This window comes from Osmerus eperlanus, chromosome 21 (genome assembly GCF_963692335.1).
Source record: "Osmerus eperlanus chromosome 21, fOsmEpe2.1, whole genome shotgun sequence".
In the NCBI taxonomy this organism is placed as follows: Eukaryota; Metazoa; Chordata; class Actinopteri; order Osmeriformes; family Osmeridae; genus Osmerus; species Osmerus eperlanus.
Genome location: NC_085038.1, coordinates 2,361,784 through 2,381,021, shown reverse-complemented (window position 1 = coordinate 2,381,021; position 19,238 = coordinate 2,361,784). Strand labels below are relative to the sequence as shown.

At 43.3% G+C, this 19,238-nt stretch overlaps 3 protein-coding genes across 3 annotated transcripts in view; 2 read left to right on the top strand and 1 right to left on the bottom strand.

The window, feature by feature from the left end:
- Window positions 1-856: 856 nt before the first annotated feature.
- On the top strand, window positions 857-6,663 carry adpgk2 (ADP-dependent glucokinase 2). Its single transcript, XM_062446682.1, is given in 7 exon segments — window positions 857-1,203; window positions 2,088-2,247; window positions 3,616-3,806; window positions 4,030-4,126; window positions 4,274-4,410; window positions 5,017-5,302; window positions 5,304-6,663. Coding segments are annotated over 7 exon segments (1,461 nt in total). The 5' UTR covers window positions 857-1,010; the 3' UTR covers window positions 5,701-6,663.
- Window positions 2,649-19,238, bottom strand: part of abi3bpb (ABI family, member 3 (NESH) binding protein b) — a 69,906-nt gene continuing 53,316 nt past the window's right edge. Inside the window, exon 25 of the transcript XR_009928026.1 lies at window positions 2,649-2,778. The gene's annotated coding sequence lies outside the window, so the exon portion shown is untranslated. The remainder of the gene's footprint in view (window positions 2,779-19,238) is intronic.
- LOC134007844 (adhesion G-protein coupled receptor G7-like) lies at window positions 9,051-15,371 on the top strand. Its single transcript, XM_062447560.1, has 14 exons — window positions 9,051-9,493; window positions 9,639-9,755; window positions 9,949-10,058; window positions 10,139-10,282; window positions 10,515-10,600; window positions 10,777-10,910; window positions 11,017-11,130; window positions 11,327-11,505; window positions 12,829-12,941; window positions 13,061-13,392; window positions 13,844-13,925; window positions 14,155-14,313; window positions 14,451-14,610; window positions 14,948-15,371. The coding sequence occupies exons 1-14, from the start codon at window positions 9,079-9,081 to the stop codon at window positions 15,158-15,160; spliced, it is 2,358 nt and encodes a 785-aa protein (XP_062303544.1). The 5' UTR covers window positions 9,051-9,078; the 3' UTR covers window positions 15,161-15,371.

Below are 19,238 nucleotides of genomic sequence, written 5' to 3'. Positions count from 1 at the left end.
AATAAATATATATATATATACAAAAAATGATTAAACTAAATTGCATTGATTAAGATTGGCATGCTGTGTACAACTGCAGTTAAATTGAAGTGAGGCTTGCTTGTTGTGTTTGTGGCTGTATGCATTTAAAGTATTTGGTCAAGCAAGAGAGACATATTGTACCGAAAGGATGTTTAACATTTTGTAAGATACAGACATGAAAAAAAAAAGTTTCTTTTCTTTTTTATACCTTGCTATGTTTTGTATTTTAGGACAAAAAAATAAGATTGAAAATGTGTTTATAAAATGAAAAGAAAAAGCTGACCAAATACTTGTTATTTTGTTGCTTCCCTTTACTGTGGAGGTAAAGAGATGATGTCCGTTGAAGTATGAATAAAACAGCTTAGAGAGTGCTTGTGTTTGTTTCACTTCCCTACATTTACTTTCCTTCCATAAACACCTTTCCTGTGTTTTGGGTTATGTCAGAATTATACACCCAATTAGTTTTGTCTGTTACCTTGGTGTCAACTCTTGCATGACGTTCAACACAGCATGGTACAAGAAAATAAAATCTGATATTTTCAGTCGAGGTTACTTCTCGGATATGGAAGGCACGTTTTATATGGATCTGTTAAGCTTCCCGGTCATGTTGGACATGCTATTTGAGGCTAACGTGGAATGAACACACCACCGGAGGCCGATAAAATAAATGTATGTTGGTTTAATAAATAACAATTTGGATCAAAACGATTACATTGGCTACATGCATCATAGCTATTTCAGTATTAGTGATATGACCGAAAAGGGTAGAAGTAAAAGATCACAAAACATTACAGATTCGTGTATGAGCAGAGCACTACTTCCGCCTTGCTTTGTGCGTCTGTGTCACTCCCCTTTTTCAGTTGAGTTGGACGCTTCGTGGCGCTGGTTGTGTTGAATGGGAAGCGCACACCAGCGAGTAGGAAGATAGTAGCTAGTTATCTAGTCAGCAGGTGGGTCGGCTGCAGCTCGGTCCATTGCACCCTGTCACCATGGAGCGAGGAAGCGGATTTTCATACATGAAATATGGGACTGCAGTGTCCCTTTTAGTGATTCTGTTGTCTTACTGGTTTCGACCGCCCCAAAACGTGGGACTAGATGATCGGCTCGATGCTGTGCTCTCATCTCTTCTGCGGGCGGAACGAAAAGCAGCCGTGAACAACGACAGACCTCGGGTGGCCATAGGTAAAAACATTGCAATAAAGCTAGTCTAGCTAGTGCTAGCTACCACATTAGCCTTGTATAGGCGAGCTGAATTTATTGACACCCCACCCCAAATGCCTATTCGGCTAACTAGGATGTTAGCGTGCTATTATTCCAAGCATGTATTCTCCAATTCAAGCGTTTTTGTGCAAATACTAGTTAGTTATTGAAACCAAAAGGAGAAGTACAGTAGCTAGCGCTACAGCTGGCATCACCCTGTGTTCCTGGAAGAAGGCTGATACGAGCTACAGATCACCATTTGAACAATTGCCTTTTGTTTTAATTGAGGGATTTACTAGATAGTTAGCTTTTGTCTATATTTTGTTTTTAAGCTACAGTATTATCACAAAGTATTCTTTTCTCAACTACACTTTGCTCAACTAATATAGAGTAGACTACTCGCTGGCATTTATTTAACTAAACCGTCGTTTGTGTTTTGAAAACAGATTAAAACTGCTGAGTCACAACGACTTAATCTGATATAAACGGTCCATCAGGATAGAGTAGAACTAAAATTGTTTTGCAAGTACCTGATGGTAACTGTTGAGCTGCTGCACCTGGGTCCAAAAGGATAATGTGGAGATTAGAGACATGGACAAGATACTGAATCATGGACAATGCGCCATTAGCCAAAAGTCTGAACTGACAGTTTTTTTTTATCGCTTGAAAGTATTGATAAACTGTGTCAAAAGTCGGAGCACTCCCAAACGGCATATGTCTAATAAACAATCAATCATCTGGAGACTCATTAGCATGAGTTAACTTTCACACCTCTTGGTTAGTGTTTGGTGTTTGTATGGTGTCAGATTTCACTCCTCTCATCCTTTTTCTCTTTATCCCTCTCTCCCTGTTCTCCTCCCCTCCAGGTTTTGGTGGCTGTGTGGACCTGATCGTAGACGGGGTGACCCTGCTGAACAAGATGGGCCTGCCTCCCACACAGGAGCCTCTGCACCACGACTACATAGAGAGCCATGAACAGCTGGCTCAGAGCTTTGCCTACTTCTTCGCCCCAGGGGCAGCTGCAGAGTAAGTGTGTGTGTGTGTGTGTGTACGTGTGTGTGTGCCTGTGTACGTGTGTGTGTTAAGGTAAAAATATCGAGCCGCAAGCAATGCGACTGAAGACCAAACTTCAAATGTTCCTCCAGTCGCAGCCAAAGGCTTACCACCCCCTGACATGCAGGATCACTGAAACACACACACACACTTAACCTTTCATTCCGAAGATCGTAAGGGGAGGAGAGTGAAGTCTTCTAGGAGAGCTGTGAGATATAAGCAGTATTTACATAAATAGGACTACACAAACTCACACCTTCTATTACACACACACACACTTGCGCGCACACACAGCATAAATGTCTGGACAGGGAGTCAGGTGGCTGAGCGGTTAGGGAATCGAGCTAGTAATCTGAAGGTTGCCAGGTCGATTCCCGGCCATGCCAAATGACGTTGTGTCCTTGGGCAAGGCACTTCACCCTACTTGCCTCGGGGAGAATGTCCCTGTACTTACTGTAAGTCGCTCTGGATAAGAGCGTCTGCTAAATGACTAAATGTAAATGTCTGCTCAGTGGCTAGGCCGACACAGAGATGAGGCCAGTTGTCCTGGGTAAATCAGTAGACTCGGTACGCTACCCACGGACTGGAACTAACTGCTAAAGACAACAGTCTGAGCTGACCTTCCCCTTACACACACACCCACTTAATCACACACACGGAAATATATACTCGCACCACACACACACACAGCAGAGGGGAATTTGAGAACATGGAAGAGGGTTGGACGCTACCAAATTGCAGTCGTTGGCAGGAAAGTGAGATAGATCTGTTGTGCCAGTTCTCAGAGAGTCTGATGGATGAGGGCTTCGCGATGGCTCTATGTGGCCTCATAAGCTCTGCTCACGCCGGCCAGTAGCCAGGCTGACAGACTTGCTGTGAGCAGCACTGGCGCAGGCCCAGTGAGCTGCGTGTTGGGCTTGTGTTGCAAGGGACAAGACACCTTTTTTTAAGAGGGGAGTGTGCTTTACTTTTCCTAACATGACTGCTGTGCTTAAAGCTGAATAGAATGGAAGTGTGTGTGTGATAACTTTGGTTGTTTTGTGTTTGTGTGTCACACTTGTATTCAGGTGAAAGGACTAACCCTAATTGAGTTTTAATGCACTGGAGGTTCTTCATGTCAAACTGGGTTAATCCTATGAAGATCTGAGTCACAGGCTCATACACACGCTAAACACACACACGTCTAACAAACGCAACTTAAGACAGACAACGATTGTTTCTAGAAGCTTGTTCCCCGCCAACCTAGACGGTATAACTTGGCTCTTATCACTGCCTCCTTCCCTCCCGACCCTCATCCTAATTTCTCCTCCTCTCTCCCTGTCTCCTCTCCTCCTCTCGCAGGAGGTTTGTGAGGAACGACACTCTCTTCCATGAACTGGTCGAGGCGTCTCGTGAGTTGCCGGGCAACCGCTGGTCAGTGGGCGGCAACGCGCCCGTGATGGCTGGTCGCATGGCAACAGAGGGTTGTGATGTGTTACTAGGGGGAAGCTTCAGCCCAGACTTCACAGATGTCCTGTCCCAGCACATCACAGGTACACACACACACACACACACATACACACACACACACACATACATACAGTCAATACCTGTTCATCTCTCCCTTGTTTTAACTCGTATCTTTCCTCTACACATGTCCTTCCTCTCCCTCTCTCTTTCCTCCCCCTTTTTTCTCCCTCTTATACTATTTCACTTCCTGTCTATTGCTATATCCCCCCCCTATCTCTCTGTCCCTCCCTCCCTTCCTCCCCCTAGTGGCAGGTAATGTAGTGGAGGAACCTGATATCCACCTGATCCTGGAATACCCCTCAGGAGCCAGCTGGGGGCAGTACACATCACGCAGGGCCAACAGGTGTGTGAGGGTGTCAGGTCCAACCTGCAATGTGGGCCCACCCTATAACCCACCCCGTGGGTTTAGGACCCAAAAACTCTTGTCTGCAGCTGTGATGATGACATGTTAAATAGCGTCTGTTTATACTTCTGTCCTGCTTTCCGTCAGGTACATTGTCCACAGTGACGACCACAACCCCTACTTGGCGTCCATGGAGGACTTTGAGCTGAAGCTACAGATCTTCCAGCCAGACCTGCTGGTTGTGGGCGGGCTCCAGATGATGGACAGCTTCCCTTTCCAACAGGGTGAGTGGAGATTTTAGAAGTCAGCCAATCAGAGCCAATTTATTGGACCTCTGTGACTGTTGATATAGACGCATATCCACTGTGTGTGTGTGTGTCGGCAGCCAGGCAGACCATGATGGGTTTCCACAGAGACTGTACTGGTGGATCAAGCCTGTCACATTGGCCTGTGTGGGAAGACATAGATTGAGGACACACTGTGTGTGTGTGTGTGTAGTGAGGTGTGTGTGTGTGTAGTGAGGTGTGAGTGAGTGAGTGAGTGAGTGAGTGAGTGAGTGAGTGTGAGTGAGTGTGAGAGAGAGAGAGAGAGAGAGAGAGAGAGAGAGAGAGAGAGAGAGAGAGAGAGAGAGAGAGAGAGAGAGAGAGAGAGAGAGAGAGAGAGAGAGAGAGAGAGAGAGAGAGAGAGAGAGAGAGAGAGAGAGAGAGAGAGAGAGAGAGAGAGAGAGAGAGAGAGAGAGAGAGAGAGAGAGAGAGAGAGAGAGATTCACACACACTATTTGGTGGTGATGAAGAGTATGTTCTGCAACACATACTGGAACCAATATTTAAATTTCTTTCTCTACATTTCCTCGCCCAATTTCTCTCTCTCTCCCTATCTCTCTTCTCCAGGTGAACGGGAGGCTCTGCTCTCCCATCTCTCCCGCCTCCTCTCCTCCTCCTCCCCTCAGACAGGCGTCCATTTTGAGATGGCGAGCTTCGTGGACGAGGACCTGATGGAGGACCTGCTGGCTCTGGTGGTGCCCCAGGCTGACTCCCTGGGCATGAACGAGCAGGAGCTGCCCAACCTCCTGAGCCTGCTCCGGGGCTCCAACGTCACCGTGTTGTCGGACCCCAACCCGCGCGTCGCCACCGTGCTCGACCAGATGCGGGACCTCTACCGCATCCTCAACCAGCGCCACCCGCCAGGCCAGCGAGGGCGGGGCGGGGGGGCGCCCGCTGACCCGGCTCCACGTCCACACGCTGGCCTTCCAGGCCATGATCGTGACGCGAGGGTCCCAGTGGAAGAACACCATGTCGGCCGTCGCCAAGGCCTCCCTGACCGCTAACCGTCACGTGTGCGGGTCCTCGGACATCGACCCCAGCAAGGCGCGTCTCATCATGGACGAGTCGTTCTCGGTGAGCCGGGAGGAGGGTAGCCCCCGGATACCGCTGAAGGAGACCAGGCCCATCAGCTGCTGGGATGAGGACGACTACCAGATCTGCGTGGCTCCTGTGCTGGTGTGCACCGAGGTGTACCAGACAGCCGGCGGAGGGGACAACATCTCTGCTGCTGGCCTGGTGTTGCAGATCTGAGCTAACTCCACAGTTGTTAACGGCTAACTAGCCACTAGTAGCTAACGCTGGCCCTCGGTGGCTAACTAGCTGTTAGCGGCTAATGCTAAGGAAGCGTTTGTTAGTTGCCTGCTAAGACCAGGAATGAGAGGCAATTGGACATGGCCTTGCTGTGGATATCAGCCTCTTCATGATTCTTTTTCCCCCCAGGATCTTCTCCAGTTTCCAGGAACTTTCTTAACTGAGACAATGATTTTTAACGTGTGTGTTTTGTTTCTCCTGGTGTGTGTGTGTGTGTTTCCCATGGTGTCTTATGACCCTGTCTCTGTCCAGTTCCTCTCTCTTTCTCCCATTCTGCAGGTTTATGAAGCGATAGCTAGCTAGCAACTAGCTAGTTAGCAGCTTAGGATCCTTGAAATACCACCTAAGCTGTTTAGGCAGAGGGACACATCATCCCGTAACATGTGAAGACTTTTAGCATTGTGTTTTTATACGTTTGAGTGTGTATGTTTGATTTGTCTCGTTTGTTAAGGGAATTTTTGCATCGTGAGTGCAATGCAAACGCAGGATTAGGCTAGGTTTGGTGAGATAGCCTCCTCAGTCTCCAACTGACCACTCAAAGGAACATGTGTGTTTCAGGTGTACAATTCAATTAAATATGCAACGACACACTCATCTGCATAACTACTCGTTATTATCCGTCTGCTGTGACTGCCTTCATTTATTCCTGTATCATTCCATACTTTCCCAGCGCTACCCATTAGTACGTGATACATTCCTCTCGTCCTGTCACCTCCAACATCTCAGCTGTGTGGTGTACGTGAAAACTGTTTTTCAAGGGAATGAGTTTCTAGTTTCTGTGGAATGTTTTTGTTGCCTGTTGTCTAACTGAAAGCTGATATTGAATTAGGATCTGAGCCTTATTAAAAGTGTTTTTATTTAGCCACTGCCTGCATCCCTCATAATAAAACATTATACATTGCAGCTACAGGAGATGTGAATTTGTAGGTGGAAGCACGTTGCTATCGAAGTTAACATTGCACATGTTTGTGTATCTTTCAAACAGATATCGCAGTGATTGCACTGTGCTCATTTCCGTCTTTGGATAAACTCTGTTAATCCAACATAATGGATGTTCTCATGTCGTTATTATATGTTAAGGTATCAAATGTCGCATGTATACATTGACCCCACTCAAGTAGGCCTCGCACAAGATTTAATTGAGGTTTAGCGTTATGAATATTCAGTTGCAACCCTTACCCACTAGATGGCGCTATTACTTTAAGTCCTGATATCTGCAGCTCAGTGTGTTTACCTTGCTGTAAATATAAATCTCCTTATGATAATTCTTTCCTAGCAAGCAAACAAACATTGCAGTAAGATGAAAATAACGTAATTAAACACCACAGCCATGGCACACAGGCGGCAAGGTAGCAACCACCGGAGAAACTCGAAACTGTGGCGTTTAGGAAATTCAGGAGGTGCACGTCGAGTTCTCCGAGGGCTCTAAATTAAATAATATAAAAATTGCAAATGCAACTTAAATCAACTCACTATGACATTGGTATCAGAAAATGTACACCAATTATGTTAGAAATATAATGGCAGGAGTACGCGTGTGGTCTAGCTTGACCACACATTATTTAAGTAAGCTATTTGACTGACACTGATAACGCTCGAATAATGTGTTCCTGGTTCAAGTTAAACATTAACTGGCTAATGCTAACACATTTTTTGTTTTAGTTTTACCACAAGAGTTGATAATGCTATTGTAAAACCATCACTCCTTCACCTCATGACTGCTGAAGGCCGATCTGAAAGCTGTTTGAGATGAGGGACATGCGGTTTTCATTCATTTTCATCATCGGTAAGACGAACATTTTAGGCTAGTCTACTACACACAGGTTGAACTAAAGTGCGTGGTACTGTCTAGTTTTGCGAAAGCCATGGCATTTGTATTAGTATGGAAGGCTCGTGATGTTTTCTGATTAGCTTTTTACTCTGTATAACTCGAGACAACGTACACCTCAGGATGCCATGTTATCTCTGATTTCTCAGCGTGATAAATGTTTGAAATGCGTGAGAAATTCAAGGTGTTGCGTGAGACGGTGAGAAATGGCTTAAATGCGCGAGACTCATTTGTTGGAGGATGGGTTTGGTCCATGACATTGTTGACATGACAACAACTTTGTTGACATTGTTGATATGACAACAACTTTTTTGACATTGTTGACATCATAGACATGACAATGTCCATGACATTGTTGACCACGTTTCCGATGATCATTTATCTTGCCTTCTTTTTTTCCAGTGTTTTTTCAACACAGCGTCCCCCCCTTTCATACTTCAACCGCTGCGGACACTGTGACTACTAACAATATGACTACTGACTATGTAACCACACCTAATCCTGCAACTGACAGTGTAACCACTAACAATATGACTACTTCTTATGCAACCACACCTAATCCTACAACTGACAGTGTAACTACTAACAATATGACTACTGATAATGTAACCACAACTAATCCTACAACTGACAGTGTAACTACTAACAATATTACTACTGATAATGTAACCACACCTAATCCTACAACTGACAGTGTAACTACTAACAATATGACTACTGATAATGTAACCACAACTAATCCTACAACTGACAGTGTAACTAATAACAATATTACTACTGATAATGTAACCACACCTAATCCTGCAACTGACAGTGTAACTACTAACAATATGACTACTGATAATGTAACCACACCTAATCCTGCAACTGACAGTGTAACCACTAACAATATGACTACTTCTTATGCAACCACACCTAATCCTACAACTGACACTGTGACTACTAACAATATGACTACTGATAATGTAACCACACCTAATCCTGCAACTGACAGTGTAACCACTAACAATATGACTACTTCTTATGCAACCACACCTAATCCTACAACTGACAGTGTAACTACTAACAATATGACTACTGATAATGTAACCACAACTAATCCTACAACTGACAGTGTAACCACTAACAATATGACTACTGCCTATGCAACCACACCTAATCTTCCAACTGACAGTGTAACTACTAACAATATTACTACTGATAATGTAACCACACCTAATCCTACAACTGACAGTGTAACTACTAACAATATGACTACTGATAATGTAACCACAACTAATCCTACAACTGACAGTGTAACTAATAACAATATTACTACTGATAATGTAACCACACCTAATCCTGCAACTGACAGTGTAACTACTAACAATATGACTACTGATAATGTAACCACACCTAATCCTGCAACTGACAGTGTAACCACTAACAATATGACTACTTCTTATGCAACCACACCTAATCCTACAACTGACAGTGTAACTACTAACAATATGACTACTGATAATGTAACCACACCTAATCCTGCAACTGACAGTGTAACTACTAACAATATTACTACTGATAATGTAACCACACCTAATCCTGCAACTGACAGTGTAACTACTAACAATATGACAACTGATAATGTAACCACACCTAATCCTCTAACATCTACTGACTCTGCAACCACTGCTGACCCTGTAACTCCCCCACCCACCATCTCTGCATCCTTCCCCACAAGTACTACCATTCCCAGCTCCTCCATCAGTGCTACATCCACGCCCACCACTGCCCCCACCACCAGCACTCTTTCCACCACTGCCATCCACACAACCCACCCTCCTCTGAACTGCGCCAATGGAGGTGAGCTACAGAATGGATTCTGTGTCTGTCCCATTGAATGGACTGGAAGAAACTGCTCAATAGGTGGGTCTAAACTGCCACAGCTGTGATGGCACCTTTGCCTGTTCTAAACATGTTCTTAGTTATCATTATATTATTATATTGTTATCAGAGGTATGTTCTGCTCTGTGTTTGATATAAACCGATGTACCACATTTAAATCTCTCAGAAAATGTCTGCATGGAAGAAACCATTCAAGTCATGAATCAAAACTTTACTTTCCCAAGAACTACCATCGGTTGGTTCGGTTATTCTAAGCAGAAGTGTGGACCTAATACATCTAGTGGTAAGATAAAGGATTTGTTGTTTTCCTGGTACAGAATTGTCCCATTTTTGTCTACAGCGTATTGCGGCACCTGAGTGTGTTGACTCTCTTGGCACTGTGGCAACTGGCTTGGAATGGGATACCATCACTGGAGATATTTTAAATTAACATAAATATCTCTACATGACATTCACTGTTTTCTGTTTATCAACAGGGAATGTGCCGAGGGCTTCAGCAAGGTGTACCGGTCAATACGTGACTCCAAAGTTTGACACCCCATATGTCTTACAGTGTGACATAACTCTCAGCAACATTCAAGGAAATGTAAGTAAAATTTAATTGGGACAATCTAAGTGCTTGTACAGTATTTAACTACATACATTATTTCGTTTTGATCCGCGTAGCTATCCAGCACATCTGATTTGCTGCAGTTAGCGAGTAGTACTCAGATTCTGACATCAAATCCAGAGACTCTAACAGCTGATAATGTTACCAAGGCGATTGACATCACCAACACCCTCCTTGAAAGGTCTTCAAATATCTCTGAGGTGCAGTGTTTCCAAACCACAACACACCATTAATTTTAACAATGAGGCTATATTGTTTTATTTATATATTGTAATTTATATGTATATATGCAATATTTATACATACTGCATATTTATATTTGTTTTATCTACTATATACAAATAGTGTTTATCAGAGAAAGAGAGATACTATGTGAAATATTCCACTATTCTATTATTCAAAGCTAACTGAGGTGGTCTGGTACTATTGCAGGCAGTTGCCGTGGCAGCATTGACCACTGTTAGTCAGCTGCTGGATGCTTCTGTACCGGACAGTGTAGCAGAGGTGTCTGGTGAGAGGTAATGTGGATTGCATAATTTACATTTTACTCATGTAACGGACACCTTTTGAATGTTATGATATGCAGTTAATGTATCATCCAGAAATTCTTAAGTGACCAGAGAGAAGGCCACATTACGGTAACGCTTTCCTTGTGAGGTAATTTTGTCTCTCTACCTTTCTGATTTGCCCACAGCCTAACTGAAAGTTTAGAGAATATCTCACTGGGGTCAGACAACACATCTCTAGTGGTCCAGCCCAACCTCGCGGTCCAGTCTGTCGTACTAACCAGTAACGACATAGTCGGCATCCAGTTCTCTGCACAAACAGGTTGATAGGAGAAAGCCTCGTTCATCCATGTTTGCAGATACATTTGCTGTGAACACTTTTTAGATTCTAATTAAATGATCAACACAATAATTTCCCCCTTCTCCAGGATTATCTAGTAATTTTTCTGCTGATAGAATTAGACTGAATACCAATGCATCTGAACTTGTGTCTGACAATGGAAAGGCCACTGATGTCCAGATATTCATTAGATTATCTCCAGGTGAGTTGACAGTGGACCTAACCCATACAGTAGATTTACCATCAACCCCCTTAGAGTTTCCTTGTGTTTATCACACACGTCCTATGAGACATACTAAACAAAATCTACCACAATACACAATCGAGTAGATAAAAATACAACTCTTAATTTCTCCCTCCTTTTCTTTTCCTCTACAAACTGTGCCTCGTCCCCTCAGGAATGCAGCGTAGAAGTTCTGGCATCTCTGTTGGCTTTGTGCTCTACCAGAACGACAGGTTCTTCAGGTCAAGGTATTTCAGAGCCCACTTGGGCAGTCGTAGAAGGGTCATCTCGGGAAATGTGAAAGGAGCTGGAAGGATGGGGGCCGAACATGTGGAAATGATCTTCAGGCCAATCGTAAGATCCCCTGCAGACCCGTGTTTTAGATTAGCTTTGCTTGATACAGCAGAGTCATGGCACTTGTTCATAATTCGTGGAAGCTGGATGAAACGGAACTGAATTATATTATTGTTGCTTGCTTTCCTCCAGGTACACTCTAGCAACTCAGGCCAATCGTAAGATCCCCTGCAGACCTGTGTTTTAAATTAGATGAAAGGGAACTGCTGTGTAAATACAAAACCTTCCCCAAATTACAATGGGATAAGTTACCCATTAACTCCTCTTAACAGTGGAACGGTCACGCCCCTGGCTGTGACACTGGTTCTGTTTCTTTTTTCCTTGCGTTCTCCTCCCTCCCTTTCCCTGTATATGTGTGTGTGTGTGCATGGGCGGAGTCTCCCGGGAACAGACAACCATTCTCACCTGTGGCAGATCTGCAACCAACAACCTATTTAACCCTTGTGTTATCTTCGGGTCATTCTGACCCATCAGTCATTGTGACCCACCGTCGTATTGCGACAACTTTACCGCATACAAAAACAAAGTGAAGCGATTTTCTTTTAACCGTTGGGCTGTCTCAGACCCCCCACATTGCGAAGGTTAAAATAAAATTATTTTTATTTGTTTTTGTATTGGGTAAAATTGGGTAAACACAACGATGGTTCGTTATGAACCTTTGGGTCATGTGACCCGAAGGCAACACAAGGGTTAAACCCTGCTCACCATCCAGACTCTGCCAGATTGTTACATCAGCCACATGTTCCCGCTCGAGACTCCAGCTTTTCTCCAGCCAGCTACTTGCCTTGCCCTGCTCCCACCTGAAGACCTGCAGCCCATAGATTCACACACTCTTTCCTGGACATAAAATACTCACCTTTTGAGCCTTTGTCTCTCAAGTCCGTTTTATGGTCTGAACATTGTTGCACCGTAACAGGAACAAGGAAGTCTTGGTGTATCAACTGTGCAACAGCATTCATCCATTTCACCACCAATCTAAATGTCTATTTGTGTTTGGTTCTTCGGTTATGGTGATGACAAAGTGACTTGTTTCTTTTCTCAGAATGTCCCCAACACAACCCTCTACGACTTTGCATGCGTGTTCTGGAACTACAACAAAAGTGAATGGAGCACTGAAGGGTGCTCTAAAGTCAACGTTTCCTCTGAGGCCCTGAGTTGTTTTTGCAATCATACCACCAACTTTGCTGTGCTAATGGCAAGTCCTCTCTCACCTCTGTCTTTACTGCCCTCAGCTGTGAACTACTCGCATACAAATCAAACAACCCTGTTATCTTCAAAACACTTTGGAATGTCATAGTTGTTTAGTTGTTTCTCCTCCTCTAGTCCTACAGGGTTGATTATGTCTACGCTGAAGCCCTGGACTGGATCACCTATCTGGGGTGTTCCATGTCTGTTGTGGGCTTGGTTATCACAATAGTTTTTTACGTCATGACCAGGTAAGATTCAAAAACAGGATCTTTGCTGTACCGTGATTTGGCAACCCTCACGAAAGCAACCTTCACACAGAAAGAAAATTGGTACGTTTACTTTTTTAATTGGTAAATTGGTTCCTCAGGAAATCCGGTAACAGCAGCCCAGCAGTCCTGATGGTGAGCCTCTGTGTCAGTCTCCTCATCTTCACCCTCCTCTTCCTGCTGGGGATCGACAACACCAACCCACAGTCCCATGAACCTGAAGACAAGGATGCCAATGTCATGCCTTCCTCTGATAAGCACGTCGACCCAGACCACGGACCCTGCACTGCCGTGGCAGTCTTACTGCAGTACTTCCTGATGGCCACCTTTGTCTGGAACTCTCTCTATGCCTGTCACATGTTCCTACTGCTCTGGAACCCCCTGAGGAGACCCCCATCCTACCTCCCGACTATCACCGTGGTCACTGGATGGGGTACGTAGGTAGCGGCGTAAAGTAACAATGTAGAAAGTACTATTTGTCACTGTACCATTGTTTTTTTGTTGGGTTTCTGGTCTTTACTTAAGTATTCAACTTAATTATGGTACTAAACTAAATGTCCAACAAACAGCAGAGGGATGATACTCCCCCCCCCCCCCCCTCTATTTATGACCTCTTCATTTAATTTAAAAGAAGCCTAGACAAACACCCTAAAATCATTATGCGTTACACCCTTTGCAGAGGGGCAGGCAGGGGGACAGGTGGACTGCAGGGGTGCTGCAGCAGGCCTGTGACAGGGCTGTGACAGGGCTGTGACAGGACTGTGACAGGCCTGTGACAGGGCTGTGACAGGGCTGTGACAGGCCTGTGACAGGGCTGTGACAGGACACGCCCACTGCAGGGTTCTGCAGCTAGTTGTGTACCAACACTGTCTTCTCTCTCCCAGGAGTTCCTGCTGTTCTTGTTTCCATCACATTGGGAGTCACCTACAGAGTGGACAATCCATTAAACTACCGACAGGAAGAATTGTAAATCGAAACTTTACTTTCTTTTTTTGTGGTTGTTTCAATATTACTTACAGTGCAAATTAATTCAATGGTGTACAGTAACAGCAACTGAACACGAACAAAGGGAAGCTTTTTGACGTCAAATTTACTGTATAATATACTACAGTACAAAACATATAGAGGTACATTTTCACCTCTGTACAGTACTTTACATCAACCACAAAGTAACTACTTCCTTTTGACCCTCCAGTTGCTGGCTTGCTGCTGTAAACCCAGAGGGACAGTTTGACTTTGCAAAGCCAATGTTCTGGGGGTTCCTCATCCCAGTGGCTCTAATTATGATCTTTAACACAGTTATCCTATGCTATTTTAGCTACACAACATGCAGGACAGACCCGGAATTAACCAGGTACCGATGATGTAGCTCACTGCAATCATATGTAAACAAATCCTCATAGTCAAAGGGCTTGTAAAAACGTTTTTATTGCACTTCTATGTTTTGAGTGCTCTACTATCTGCTGTAAGCTTTTTTTATTTTCTCCACAGCACCACACAGTCCTCCAACAAGAAAAAACTTCTGAGTAGTTTCTCATTAGCAGTGGTGTTGGGTCTCTCCTGGGTAATAGGCTACCTAATGCTCGTCATACCAAACAAGAACATGCACTTCATCCTGAACATCGTCTTCTGCCTGTGTACCACCACACAGGTAGTCACCTGTGTTGTGTTACCTGTGTTCTCATTGAGTCAGACAGGCAGTACATAGGGGACATCCCAGGGGACAAGCTCTGTCAAATATGTGATGAAAACATCCAAAATACCCCTGATGCCTATGCAGTATGCACACGCTTGTTAGTGACTGTTTCAGCCCCCACAGACAATTGTGAGATAAGTGACATGGGAAACTCACTGTGTTGTTGCAACTCCTCAATAATCCTGTCTGAACAAACAATAGAACAGTTACAGCTCATAAAATGAAGATCTATAAATAATATAGACCTATAAATAGAGAACCATTCGCCATATCTATTTTTTGTCTTTCACAGGGACTTCAGATCTTCATTCTGTTCGTAGCAAGAACGTCCAAATTCAGGCAAATGATATTGGATCTTCCTATCGGCCGCCATGTCAAAGGTTTCACTCTATGGAAACACAAAGCCAGAAATAACACCGATTCATACAAAGAACTGGATGCATACAGCTCTAGCCAGTCAAAACTGGTTGTTTCAGAAGAGACAGTATTAGACCACCAATTATAAGAAATACCGCTAAACCTCTCTTTCCTCCATCACTATTGGAGCCATTATACAACTTTGTTTTGTTTATATACCACATTGGTGATGCTAATCTGCAGTTTTATGTTTGAGCACTTGGTGGAGCATTGCCTTTGGGAAGGCATATACCTGTAGGTAATTAACAACCAGGGATACACAGGTGTGTGGCTAGGTGGAAAAGCATACAGCTTTTCACTGTGTGAGGTTTGCGTGTTATTGTTTGATTTGTGTGCAAAAGAAAATGAATGGAACTAAACCTGAAATGAAATGGACTGTATTGCTTGTGCTACGGTGAGCAGGCTGTTAGGAAAATAAATGCACAGAAATGCAGACAGATTGTGGACATTGATTATTGGCACGCAGAACACGCATCCAAGCAAGTTCTTCCCTGGTCCCACCTCATTGGCCTAATGTAGGAGTTGGTAAAATACTCTACAATCACTACTGTTTCCCTGTTCTGCACACAGACATGTACTTTCTGGTGTTTACCATGTGTATGTGCGTGAACAAATAATTGTCTGGCCAGTATTGCTATCTGTATTAGGTTGTATATTTTAAACCAATTGTATCCATTTTGTGATTTTTTGGATAGGGAACAAATTGGAACTGTAGCTTAATTCAGGAGTCGATGTGCAATGCACATAACGACAGTTGCAGACTCTAAACTTCAATGCATTGATTGAGCAATGACGACACACTCATCTGCATACCCACTCGTTATTATCCGTCTGCTGTGACTGACGCCTTTATTTATTCATGTATCATTCCATACTTTCCCAGCGCTACCCATTAGTACGCGATACATTTCTCTCGTTCTGTCACCTCCTCCATCATCTCAGTTGTGTGGTGTACGTGAAAACTGTTTTTAAAGGGAATTCATTTTTTAGTTTCTGTGGAATTTTGTTGTTTCCTGTTGTCTAACTGAAAGCTGATATTGAATTAATAAGGATCTGAGACTTATTAAAAGTGTTTTATTTACGACGCGGTGTGAAAGGGAATCGTTCTTTAGGATTCAAATTTGCGGGCGTTCTTATTTACTACTCTAGGCTATGTTCCATTGTCATGTTCGGTACTGTGCATGAAAACAGGAATGATTCCTCCGTGTTGTGTTTCATATGAGAAGAAACCCCCTATTAAATGTGCACATGAACATGCATTAACCCCACCCCTCATTGCCACGTGCCTGCGTCCCTCATAATAAAACATTCATAAAAACATAATAAAACATACATTGTAGCTACAAGAGATGTGAATTTGTAGGTGGAAGCACGTTGCTAACATTGCACATGTTTGTGTGTATTTCAAACAGATATCGCAGTGATTGCACTGTGTGCTCATTTCCGTCTTTGGATAAACTCTGTTAATCCAACATAATGGATGTTCTTATGTCACATGGATACATTGACCACTCCTCAAGTAGGCCTCGCACAAGATTTAATTGGGGTTTAATATTCTGTTGCAACCCTTACCCACTAGATGTAACAGGGGTCACCAACTTTTTTGAAACTGAGAGCTACTTCATGGGTACTGAGTCATACATTTACATTTACATTTACATTTTACATTTATTCATTTGGCAGTCGCTCTGGATAAGAGCGTCTGCCAAATGAATAAATGTAAAATGTAAATGTATGACTCAGTTACAGTAAGTACAGGGACATTCTCCCCGAGGCAAGTAGGGTGAAGTGCCTTGCCCAAGGAATCATTTTTCACGGCCGGGAATCGAACTGGCAACCTTCAGATTACTAGCCCGCTTCCCTAACCGCTCAGCCACCTGACTCCCTTCATACGAAGGGCTACCAGTTTGATACACTCTTCTAAAATAACAAATTTGCTCAGTTTACCTTTAGTTATAGGCCTATATAATGATTAATGATACCTCATCTATGTGAAGACACTGATCATGTTAATGATTGCTCACAATAACTATCAACAATGACTTAACAAGGTGGGAAACAGATCATATCAATATTCAACACTTTATTTATATTAATCTCAGAAATTGTTCAAATTTTCAGATGATAACTTCTACAGTCTGCAAAACAGCACAAACGAAAAAAAATTGCAGCACAAACGATTGAGACTATTTTGACGATGTTTTGCGTTGGGTGTATAAGTCTATATGGTTTGGTGGAGGGCCAACTTCAATCAGGTATATTACTGCCCGTAGCGCGCTACCCGATGGGTAGTTAGCATGGTAGCTTTTGTGACAGGTGAAGTGTCTCTCCACATTGTGCCGCTTTGCCGTGGCCACATTCGCCCCGCAAATGAGACACAAGCAACTTTCTTTCACAGTAGTAAAAAAGAACTCTTCCTCCCATTCACTGTGAGAATGATACTTTTTTTTTCTGCCATGTTTAGGGGGTAAGACACCGCATTCAGCTCCCCATCTACGCTGCGCACGCCAGCTTGCACTCTCCACGAACGCTGAAGTTTTGTCATGCGCACAATACTGCTTTTTACTTTCATCAATAAAAGCATTTATTTATTTATTTTAAGATATTGACATTTTCAAATCTATATGAATGCAAGTGTGATTAAAAAAGAATAGCAACAGAATAAAATTAAATTTTAGACGCTGCTCACTGGTGCTGCAGGCGACTTATGTGGACCTTGCGTGCAGTCAAATACTGAAGTATTTGACTGACACTGATAACGCATTACAAACATAAACTGGCACTACATGTTTTGGAGTTTTAGTTTTACCTCAAGAGTTGGTGTGCTACTTCACCTCAGGACTGCTGAAGGCCGATCTGAACGCTGTTTGACATGAGGGACATGCGGTTTTCATTCATTTTTATCATAGGTAAGACTTAAAATGTTATAGGCCTACTACACACAGGTTGAACTAAAGTGCATGGCTGTCTGGTTTTGCGAAAAGCAATGGATTTGTATTGATATGAAAGGCTCGTGATGTTTTCTGATTAGCTTTTTACATTTCTCAGCGTGATAAACGGCTGAAATGCGCGAATGCGTGAAACTTGAGCCTTGAATGCTTTGTTGGAGGGGTTCTGGTCCATGACATTGTTGACATGACAACAACTTTGTTGACATTGTTTATATGACATGACAATGTCCATGACATTGTTGACCACGTTTCTGATGGATCATTTATCTAGCCTTTTTTTTTTTACAGTGTTTTTTCAACACAGTGCCAGCATAACCACACCTGATCCTCTAACATCTACTGACTCTGCAACTCCCATCCCCGAACACATCATCTTTACCTCCATCCCCACAAGTACTACCACTGCCACCAGCACAACCCACCCTCCTCTGAACTGCACCAATGGAGGTGAGCTACAGAATGGATTCTGTGTCTGTCCCGTTGAATGGACTGGAATCGACTGCAAAATAGGTGGGTCTAAACTGCCACGGCTGTGATGGCACCTTTGCCTGGTTCTGCTGTTCTAAACATTTTCTTAGTTATATTGTTATCACAGGTATGTTCTGCTCTGTATTTGATATAAAACGATGTACCACATTTAAATCTCTCAGAAAATGTCTGCATTGAAGAAACCATTAAAGAGTTTACTTTCCCAAGAACTACCATTGGTTGGTTTGGTTATTCTAAGCAGAAGTGTGGACCTAATACATCTAGTGGTAAGATAAAGGATTTGTTTGTTTTCCTGGTAGGGTGAATTTGGGTAATGTGGGACACCTAAACTTCAGAGCATTTTCTTCCCTGCTATGACAATGTCTAGTCCACAGAACTTTGACTATAGGTTTAGCATGGATGTTATGTGACTGAAATCACAAAACATGATGGTGTCACGGAAAGGGTCAAGGCACTAGTCAATCAGGAAGCTCCGATGAGAAAATGCATGCAAAAAATGTCCCAGATTACCCAAATTCACTCTACTGCATTGCCCCATTTTTGTCTACAGCGTATTGCGGCACCTGAGTGTGTTGACTCTCTTGGCACTGTGGTAGCTGGCTTTGGATGGGATACCACCACTGGAGATATTTTAAATTAATATAAATATCTCTACATGACATTCTTGATAATAAATTCACTATTTTCTGTTTTATCAACAGGGAATGTGCCGAGGGCTTCAGCAAG